The sequence below is a fragment of the Miscanthus floridulus genome, chromosome 18, assembly GCF_019320115.1.
Source record: "Miscanthus floridulus cultivar M001 chromosome 18, ASM1932011v1, whole genome shotgun sequence".
Taxonomy (NCBI): Eukaryota; Viridiplantae; Streptophyta; class Magnoliopsida; order Poales; family Poaceae; genus Miscanthus; species Miscanthus floridulus.
Genome location: NC_089597.1, coordinates 61,387,524 through 61,398,542, shown reverse-complemented (window position 1 = coordinate 61,398,542; position 11,019 = coordinate 61,387,524). Strand labels below are relative to the sequence as shown.

At 46.1% G+C, this 11,019-nt stretch overlaps 1 protein-coding gene across 1 annotated transcript; it reads left to right on the top strand.

Moving 5' to 3' along the window:
- Positions 1–3,854: 3,854 nt before the first annotated feature.
- Positions 3,855–5,958, top strand: LOC136519780 (aspartyl protease family protein At5g10770-like). The gene is made up of 2 exons (XM_066513148.1): positions 3,855–4,709; positions 5,605–5,958. Exons 1-2 carry the CDS (start codon positions 3,864–3,866, stop codon positions 5,956–5,958), a joined length of 1,200 nt encoding a protein of 399 aa, XP_066369245.1. The 5' UTR covers positions 3,855–3,863.
- The last annotated feature ends 5,061 nt before the right edge of the window (positions 5,959–11,019 follow it).

The following is an 11,019-nucleotide window of genomic DNA, read 5'->3' as shown; positions in this document are numbered from 1 at the left end:
GCTGATATCCGCCGTGAAGCTGCGAAGACTGCTAAGATTTCCCATTGTCGTTTGTGTTGCTGCTTTGCCACGTACCGCATCTCTTTCGTTGTAATTGACATGCAATTTTGAATCCTAAATCACCGCCATTAAGAATTTTGAGCATAGGTGTCTTCACTGCCGGGTGAATAGCTTTCCTCGAATTTTCTAAATCGTAGACTTACGCATTTGTTAATCAATCATTGTCGAGCACAACCGGTGTTAATCAATCACTTGTTGACTTAAAATGATTATAGAAATTGGTTTATTTTGGCATAGAGTGTACGTTTTGCTTATAGCTCCGGTCCATCGATCATGCGCAACCCTTGCATCCGCCGGCCCGGCCGGTCGAGAAAATTAAAGGAAACCAACCTTTGCATCGTGGTGTTTTGGTCGCCGTCGGGGCGACGGGTAGATACAAAAATGTATCTTAGTTTCCTCAGCCAAAGCTGATGTGCTCGTTTTGCGAGGGATAGCGCGGCTATTTAGTGACCGGATCACGAGTCCACCCTCCATCAGCTCCACGGATCGCTGCTGCACCTGCACGCAATGGCCTCGCAACGGTCGCTGGTGAGTGTGCTCGTGCTCTGCCTTCTCTGCGGCGCTTGTGCAGCGGCGAAGCGGCGATACCTCTCCGTCAGCATGGACCAACTGCTGAGGTCCAAGGCTCACCTCGACTGCCCTCCCTGGAAGAAGTCAGGTACGGACGAGCATCGAACCATCGTGTACTAATAACGGCCTTGCGGCACAAAATTGTTTGTATGAACAACTTTAAAGCTCGCAGCATGTTAGTGCTACACATGCTACCCGTCAGGCCAAGCTAGAAATTATGTAGTGTGGTTATTTCATTTCGAGGCGCAAACGGCTATTCTAGTCCGGTTATGGATCTTCAACGGGAGCGAGGCCATCTACTGATTTTGCCCTGAAATATAAAAGGACTCTCGATTTCGTTTTGAAAAATTGTTAGCATTTTATACTGTCAATTTAGTATTATTATATACTGATTTCCTAGTGAGGCCATCTATCTTATAGCAAAGTAATGTTTAATTTACCCTCTTAAACTTATCACTGAATATAAAAAGCATCCTCGCACTCAAATATCGGACAATTTACCACCTCAACTTTCAAAATCGGATAAAAAATCCCCTGACCATTTCAATGTGGTTTCAAGGGTGGTTTGACTTAGACACGGTGGTGGGACACATATGTTGGGTGGTCTTTCTTTCTTCTATATCAAAAAATCTTAACATTTTCATATTATGTTGGATGAAACACAAACTTTATATGAAACTGTAGAACTCAATGAGATCTACAATATTGTAGAAAACTTTTTTAGTTGATATTTTTTAGAGGCTTAGATATTCGTGTAAGCTATTAGATTTCGAAATACAAAATTTTAAATTCTTTTTTTATTTTTAAATGACCTCACACGTTGGCATGCTCTATACCAACTTATTGGTCACCATACGATCTGTAACTTTATGGTTGAGAACCCTTTTTTTTGAGATCGTTTAGACGTGTAAATATTTATTTTAAGTTATCTAGATATTAAATTCAAAATTATGAATTTTCCAAACGATCTCGTTTGGAGACACGCATTGTACCGTGTAGCGCTCGAAGACATCTAAAACTTTCTAGTTGATTTTTTATTTGAGATCATTTAGGAGCATGTGACAAAACAACGATCGTGGATTATTTACTGCTGGCTGGTTTGATGTGAGAGAAAAATACTGTTCCAGCTTATAATCTACGATCATATATGAGCAAGCGAACAGGCTGGAAATCACTTGCCGCATCTACTTGCAGCATGTGAGATCTACATGATTTTTTAATATGGCATGACAAAAAAAAAGAGGACATGTGAGATGTGTTTGCCGCATGTGTCAAAACAACAATCGAAATCACTCTGAACTATTTTAGGGGGTAATTTATCCTATTTTGAAAGTGAATAGGCTTGAGAATGTTTTTAACACACCCGCTAGAATTCGCTTGAGATCTTAGGAAATGAGTTCATGCTTTGTCAGCTGAGCTGACGTAAGCAACAAGAGAAGCCTGACCGATGGCCAGCAACGTGGCCTGATCATTTGCAAAAAAAAAAGGAGGCGTTTGTATAATAGCAATTCCCTTTTGTTAATTCAACGACAAGTTTAAGGGGCAAATCGACTTTACACATTGAATTATGTATACTGCAAGAAATCTTGTGATACATAATTACATATTGAATATAGATTTTATGACAAATTATCGGAATAAGTAACCTGACGCTTTTATTTGAAAATATCTGGACGCTACAAATTATCTGAATAAATAACCAGACGTGATATCTCCACATTTAAGAAGCTAAATACATGATAAGTGGCCATGCCTTGACCTTTCTCTCCATGTCAAATATGGTAAATTTTGGTTAGAATCTTGAGATACCACTAATAAGGTTGCTATGAAAACAGTTACCGTGCAATCACTCAAAGAAGAAATAATCCATATTAAAACACTAAAAATGGCCTATTAAAAAACTCTAAAATGTTACAGTAGGTTGCTGATGTCATAAATATGCACATAAATAAGATTAAACTCAATTTTATTTGTAAAATTATCATAAATTATACATGTTTATGTAATATATGAATGTGATGTTGATTTCACAAACAGAAAATCTGGAATTTTGAACACAAAAAACATATGCATGAAATTTAGAAAATAGATCCCCTGTCCCTATATACTTGTAATGATAATAAAAAAGGGGATTGAAGAGGAAAAAGATAGCTCGAACAAGCCTACTTTCCGTTTCTTTTTTCCTAATTTTTTTCTTAATTTAGGAAACTCCTCTTGTAATCCTTCAACGAAAGTAGAGAACAATTCATCCCTTTCCCTTTCCCCCGGACGCCGAGCCACACCGGATGGGTAGCAGGCGAGGAGCAACCGGGCCATCCCCAAAGAAGTAGTCATGGCAGAGCATATGGGCCACCCATGCAAACGGGCAGATAGATCTACAACGAGAAAAGAAGCTAAGAGATACGAGAGCACAGGGAAGAAAAGGAAAGATATTTTTTACTAAGCGATATGTGGGTTCCATGCCTAAAGGAAGAAGAATCACAATTTGCAAGAGTACATCTCCTTTATTATATGTAGTTATGTTTTCTTAATCCTCTTTAGCCTGATATAGGGGATTAACTTTTCTCAATCAAGTGGAGTTACTCGGAGGTCCCTATATATAAAATCTTGAACAAGCTCAATAAGTAAACATTATTAGACAATTTTTTAGACAATAGAAGGAACATGGGGGTTCATCATCTACGAGCACTACGGGAAACCAAGATTCCCCTATTGGGTTGTCTTGAACCGACATGAAGATTATACATTGTTATGTTGGTTAGAAACTGACAAGGAAAATTGAAAACCGACAGAACAATTCTGGTTTCCAGTAGTGGACGAGTATCTTATTAAAAACATCACTTCAACACATACTGTCAGACAAATGAACTGTTTACTAATCGTTCGAAATGCAGTAGCTGCTTACTGGTACATGGTAATAGACACCTCCATAATGCATACTAAAACTGGCAAATTGATTTTTTTTGGTAAAAAAGAAAGCAATATTAATACGTGGGTCCTCTAGAACCAATTTTCAGTTCAATGTGTAGAACCATTGTTTCAGGTTTGCAATATACAAACACAGCTGATCGATAATATTCATGCTTAACGTGTGCCTGACTCCGTTTACTGCATGCCAATGACCCACAGTGACATCTTCTGGCAACAAGCTCACAATCCCAGCAGTCCGCGGGCTTCCAGGTCCTCCACGGAAATGTTGCGGCGCATTTGGGCGCCACGTCCTCAACCACGACATGAACCGGCTGAGCACACTCCTCCAGAGGTCCTCCGTCTCATCATCAGCGGCCGCACCAGCTCCATCGGCAGACCCGTTCCCCGTGAGTTCGTATCCTCCGGTGGCGCCGCCAGCTGAGGCGCCGGCCGTGACGATCCCGGACAGCACCGGGACGTCCCTCGACACGCTGGAGTTCGTGGTCACCGTCGGCTTCGGCACGCCGGCCCAGAATTACACGCTGAGCATCGACACCGGCAGCGACGTGTCGTGGATCCAGTGCCTACCCTGCTCCGGGCACTGCTACAAGCAGCACGACCCTGTCTTCGACCCGACCAAGTCCACCACCTACTCCGCTGTCCCCTGCGGCCACCCGCAGTGCGCGGCCGCCGGCGGTAAGTGCAGCAACGGCACTTGCGTCTACAAGGTCGAGTACGGCGATGGCTCGTCCACCGCTGGGGTCCTGTCGCACGAGACGCTGTCGCTCACCTCCACGCAGGCACTCCCCGGGTTCGCGTTCGGATGCGGCCAGACAAACGTCGGTGGCTTCGGCGACGTTGATGGGCTCATCGGCCTCGGCCGCGGCGCGCTGTCGCTGTCCTCGCAAGCCGCCACGACGTTCGGCGCCACCTTCTCGTACTGCCTGCCGTCGTTCGACACCACGCATGGGTACCTCACCATCGGCTCCACTACTCCGGCCTCCAACGACAAGGTGCAGTACACGGCGATGATACAGAAGAAAGATCACCCGTCCTTGTACTTCGTGGAGCTCGTCTCCATCGACATCGGCGGCTTCATCTTGCCGGTGCCACCGACGGTGTTCACAAAAGACGGCACGCTCCTCGACTCTGGCACCATCGTCACCTACCTCCCACCTAAGGATGAAAACGGACGGAATCGAACGGAGAACTCCTCAACCGTTTTCTACTTTTACATTTGAATACGAAAACGAAAACGAAAGCGGACAAACCGAACACGAAAACGAACATGAACTTACGGAATATCGAGAATTTCGAAAACGAAACAATTCGAGCGGAATTATATCGAACACGGTCGGTATACGAAAACTCAATACGGAATACCGACCCGTAGACCAAGTGCATGACTAAGTGCATACATGATCAAGTTCAAGTGCATATAATAATTAACAAGTGCATATTATAGAAACATGAACTCGAACTGAGTCAGAATAATTTTATTAATCTTTTTAGAATAGATGTAGTATTTTATTTTAAAGATTTATTCAGATTTTTCTTTTGAGTAACAAAGATTTATTCGGCTAATGCAAAAACTATCAAATGATTGACTTTGCAGGTGGGGGTTAAACCGATGAGCTTGATGGGCTATGGCCCAGGTGGGCTTTCGTGTAGATGCTGCCGGTTTCCTGACATTTAGCACCATCTCATGAGGTGAAGAGAGACGAGGCTGAGCGCCGTCTATAAGAGAGGGCAGCTGGCCACCAGTAGAAAGAACACAGCTGCGTGGTGAACAACCTATAATTGGGTTGTATGACCTGTGCAGTTGGCCAAATTCGGTTTAAACCGAATTTTCAATTCGGAATATTTCAAATTAAAAGTAGAAAAGTAGAAAACGGTCGGAAAAATGTCTAAACCGTTTTCTACTTTTACATTTAAAATACGAAACATCTGAAATGCGAAAGCGAAAACGGTAAAGTCGGACAAGAAAATGCGGATTCGATCGGATTAAATATAAAAAAACGATGCGGTTCGGTTCGGGATATTTCCGTTCCGTTTTCATCATTACTCCCACCGGAGGCATACATCGCGCTCCGCGACCGCTTCAAGTTCACCATGACGCAGTACAAGCCGGCGCCGGCGTACGACCCCTTCGACACGTGCTACGACTTCACGGGGCAGAGTGGACTCTTCCTACCGGGTGTGTCTTTCAAGTTCAGCGACGGCTCCGTGTTCGACGTGAGCGCTTTCGGGATCATGATATTCCCAGATGACACGGCGCCCGCCACCGGCTGCCTCGCGTTCGTGCCGAGACCTTCGACAATGCCGTTCAACATCATCGGCAACACGCAGCAGCGGGACACCGAGGTGATCTACGACGTTGCCGCGGAGAAGATCGGATTTGACCTGGGGAGTTGCTGATCTATAAAAATAAAAATATATACAGCTGTTGTAGTACGGGGGCCTTTTACTGTTGCACCGTTCCTAGGACGGTGGACGCCCATTATTCCGGTTGCCTATTTTACCAGTCGTCAATTACTATTGCCTATCTATCTTTTACTGTTACACTGTTCCTAGAACTGCCTATTTTACTAGTCGCTAATTACTGTTGCCCATCTTTAATAATATATACAGCTGTATGAGCACGGCGCCTTTTACTATTGCATTCCTAGAACAGTGACATTCATGTTGCTCATTTTACCAATCGTTAATAACTATTGCCCATTTTACCAATTTGTTGTTGCACCGGTTTGCTGCTGTACTGCCGACGTAATGTACCTTAACAGTCACCACCGGGAACGGGGGCATACGGCAAAGCCACGAATACACTCGGCAAACCTTTTGCCGAGTGTAACACTAGGTAAAGGGCACTCGACAAAAAATTCATCGACAAATTAACTTTGCCGAGTGTTTTTCGTCGGGCACTTGCCGAGTGCCCAAAGAACACTCGGCAAACATTTTCGCAAGAAATAAAAAAAACAAATTGCCACCGGCCGCCGCCCACCATGGCCACCACGCCGCCGCCCACCACGGCCACCACGCCGCCACGCCCACCACCCGCCACCACGCCACCCGCCGCCACGCCACCCACCACGCCGCACGCCACCTGCCGCCACGCCACCCGCCGGATCCGGGAGAGGGGAGGGGCGGCCGCCAGGACGCCGCCGGATCCGGGAGGGGAGGGGCCGCCGCCGGATCTAGGGAAGGAGTAGAGGGGGCGGCGCCGAGGAGAAGGGGAGGGGGCGGCGGCTGGGGGAAGGCGGCGTGGTCGGGCTGCCACCGGATCCGGCCGGTAGGGTAGGGGAGGGGCCGCCGCCGGATCTAGGGAAGGAGTGGAGGGGCGGCGCCGGGGAGAAGGGGAGGGGGCGGCGGTGGGGGGAAGGAGGGGTGGCCGGGCTGCCGCCGGATTAGGCCGGGAGGGGAGGGGCCGCCGCCAGATCCGTCCGGGAGGGGAGGGGCCACCGTCGGATCCGGCCGGAAGGAGAGGGGCCGCCGATGGGGAAAGGGGAGGGGGCGTGTGGGTGCGGCACAGGGAGAAGGGGAGGGGGCGTGCGAGGAGAAGGGTAGGGGGCGGGGGGGGGTGCGGCGGAGTTATAGTAGTCGTTTTGCTTTGCTGAGTGTCGGATGGGAGGCACTCGGCAAAGCTTGTTTTTTTTTATTTTTTTTCCTGCCTCTTTTTTACACAGTAAGTAGTTTTCCCTTTTGCCGAGTGTCCTAGATCTGGGCACTTGGCAAAGTTTTATTTTTATTTTTTTCTTCTAATTCTTTCCCAGAAAAAAGATTTTATTTCTTTGCCGAGTGTCCTAGATCTGGGCACTCGGCAAAGTTTTTTTTTTCATTTTTTTTTCTCCTTCTTTCCCAGAATTTTTTTATTCCTTTGCCGAGTGCAAAAAAGAAAACACTCTGCAAACCCCCTCTTTGCCGAGTGTTTTTTTACACTCGGCAAACCTCCTCTTTGCCGAGTGTTTTTAGCGCAGCACTCGGCAAAGAACTTGTTTGCCGAGTGCCCGAGAGAATACACTCGGCAAACATAAAAACACTCGGCAAATTTGACGTTTCCGGTAGTGAGTCCTTATGCAATACTAATTATATGCTAAAATAAAAAGATCAAGAACGGCGACAAGAGATGGTAAATGTGAGCCTCAAATTTTCTTACGAAAACTTAAGCCACTGTCCCAAATTCAATCCAAAACCAAAACACGGTCAAAACAAGATCCACTCATTCTAACTGGTAGTAGGATGGATCAAACAACTCTCACAACAGAGAAAAACAAGGGATGCACAGACGAAGCAGCAACTTCACAGGCTACAGCGGTTACCACACCAGACAACAACGGTGCTCCTCGGCTGAAAACGAGTGAGAGCAAAGCTCTCTAGACACCATGTCTGGTGTGCCACAACCGGTGCACACCGGTCACCTCGGTGCAAAGAGAGAGCTGAAGCCGGGCACGAGGGATTGCCCACGCGCCGCGCAACAAGCAACGGGCACCACCGGTGTTGTAAATAGTGCACCCAAGCGGTGTACACTTGCTACGCCGGTAGTGAACCGATTGAACCAGAGAGCGGCCAAGAACACGACCATGCACTGGTCATGTCCGGTGCCAAGACCGGTGCCCTCGACAGAGATCCAGTGCTCCCGAAAAATGCACAAAATGAATCAAAACTGATCGGTTCTCGGCCAAATCAAATCCAACTTCAACAAAATTTGAATCAGGTGGTCACAAGGAAGTTGGGAGGCTATCTCTAAGAGGATCATCGCCCAAGACTTAGCCAATCAACGGGAATTTCAGATCACATGCAAGAACGCAGTTTTTCTCCCAAAAATGAAATCCGTCCCCATCTATGAGATCGTGTGGATTCAGATGAATTCACTTGGTGAACAAGATCAACACATATCCTAACACATCTCAGATCAACCGGAACAGCCCCAAACCTTCCCAAACCAAAGATCGAAGCAAAACTGGGGAAGGAGGAAACCGGGAGACAAAGAACACCAAAACGAAAATCAAAGGAAAATGACTTAGATCTTGAAATCTAGAGGACAAGAGGAGGTAAGCGCCTCCATTCCCATGAAATTTCACTGAGTACAAGGTTCAAGAACACAGATGACAAGTTCTACTAAGAGGAATTCATCTGTGGATCTCAGCAGTCTAGAGGAACGGTAAGCTACAAGGAGAAAATGAAAATGACTTAGCCTAGAGAGATTGCAAGGTGTGGCACTAGGTAATTGAGTTGCAAGCCGGTAGTGCTTATTACTCTTGGAGGTTGCCATCTCCTAGATGGCTTGGTGGCGAGTTCTCCATCATGAAGCCCGCAAGAAGCTTGTCCGGTGCCCCAGAGAAGTGCTGATGAGGACATCAACACCAACAATACATCCACACCGACACAAGTACCAGTTTTTGGTCCTATTACTCGCGATCATGCTCGTCAACTTAATCATCAAGTAAGTTCACTCTTGAGTTCCTGTCCATCATATTTAGACCATGGAGACACATGGACTCTTGTTTTGGTTAGGAACCAGGGAGAGGACCGAAAGGGAAAATGATTCGCGCAGGCTGGATTCGGACTTCAGGACAACTCCAACTTGTGATGGTCACCACGGTCGCATGCGGACTCGGATTGGGGCGTTCAAGTACTTCATGGAATTCATATGAAGTCTATTTTCACATGGATTAAGAATCAAGTCCATATCTGTTCTGAGGTGGCCGCAATGACCAAATTACTACCAAGAGGTTTTCTGTCCAAAGGTGTTGTGTCGCCTTAGTTTGGCCCAATAGGTCGTGTATCAAGTCGGGTCCATTAGGGACACGTCCTAGGGTTGGAGCACGACCCCAACACCCTGGTGGTCGTCCCTCCACCTTCATATACCCCTTAGCCGCCACCAAGAACAGTTGGGTTTTGTTTAGATCAAGTTTAGCTCTCGCTACTTGCTTGTAAGCGCACGTGCTGGATCAACCGTCCGTCTTCTTGTCTCCGGAACCCCACCTTATTTGAAATTGAGTTTGAAAACCTTCATCTTCATCTAGTAAATTCAGTACTTGTTATACTTGTTTTTGCTAGTTCTTCGATTGCTTGCAGGACGAGTGCTCTAGTGGACGGGTGATGCGCTCCACAAGATCACGACAGCCATTGGAGGTGGTGTATCAGTTGCTAAGGCGCAGCTTGGAAGGCTGTAGTCGGGCCGTGAACGTCGTCTCCATCCACCAATCGAGTTATCCCACGCCCTCTCATCAAAAGTTCAAGATTCAACCCTAGCGGGTTCATACCAAGTGCTTTGTGAGGGGTGTTGTACCCGCCCCGTGGGAGACACGAAGAACAACTATAGTTGAGCGAGATGTGAAGAGCGTCAAGTGGTCCGGCTATATCAAGTGCTAGAGCTTGTGGTAAGCACTCCACGTGGAAGAGTGTGACTTGCGGGTCACCACTAGCAAGAGGACCAACGACAACCTTGAGCTTGTCTCAACAGGGATTAAGTGGTTGGCAAACCACTGAACTCCGGGATAAAAATCATTGTGTCATCTTCTTTCCATTGGTTTGCAATCTCCGTACACAAGCTTGTATTTACTTGTTCATATATCGTGCTTGTGTTGTTGCTCTTGTGTAGCTACTAGCTTGTTTTGTAGCTAAATAGTTGCTCTCTTACGTAACTAGTTGGCTTGTGTAGCCTTGTTAGTTACATTGCTTAGTTTGTGTAGCTAAGTAATTTGAGCTCTCTAGTTTTGTTTGTGTAGCCTTGCTATTGAGCATTGCTAGTGAGCTTAGGCTCTGTGTGCTTTGCATACTAGCATTTGTAGGTGCTCTCTGGTTGTTTGAGTATTAGTTGCATAGGTTTGTGTGACCTTACAAATTAGAATTCTTTGGGTGAGCTCTATCTAGCTCGGCACCTTAGTTGCTCATATTAGGGTCTTTGTAAGGTGCTTCAGAATATAGATAGAGGGTTGTAGTCTTAGCTAGACCGATTATTTTAATTTCGCAATTATTTTGGTTAACCGGTGCAATTAATTTTAGAAAGGACTATTCACCCCCTCTAGTCCACTATCTCGACCCTATAAACGCTCCTGCTTCCTTCCAATGTTGCACGATGCCCATCTTCTCGGATACGATCGAGAAAATCATGGAAGTTCTCATGGATGACTTTTATGTCTATGGGAAGAATTTAGATGATTGCCTCAAAAATATAGATAAAGTCCTGCAAAGGTGCAAAGAAAAGCACTTAATCTTAAACTAGGAGAAGTGCCACTTCATGGTTCGGGAAGAAATAGTGCTAGGACATAGAGTAGATAGCATGGGATAGAGGTGGATAGAGCAAGATCGATGTAATCTAGCAACTTCTACCGTTCACCAATGTCAAGGGAGTCCATAGCTTCTTGTGCCATGCAAGCTTTTATAGAATGTTTATAAAAGACTTATCTCCACTTGCTGGGCCTCTAACAAGTCTCTTAGCCAAAGATGTCCCCTTCGACTTCAATGATGAATGCTTGA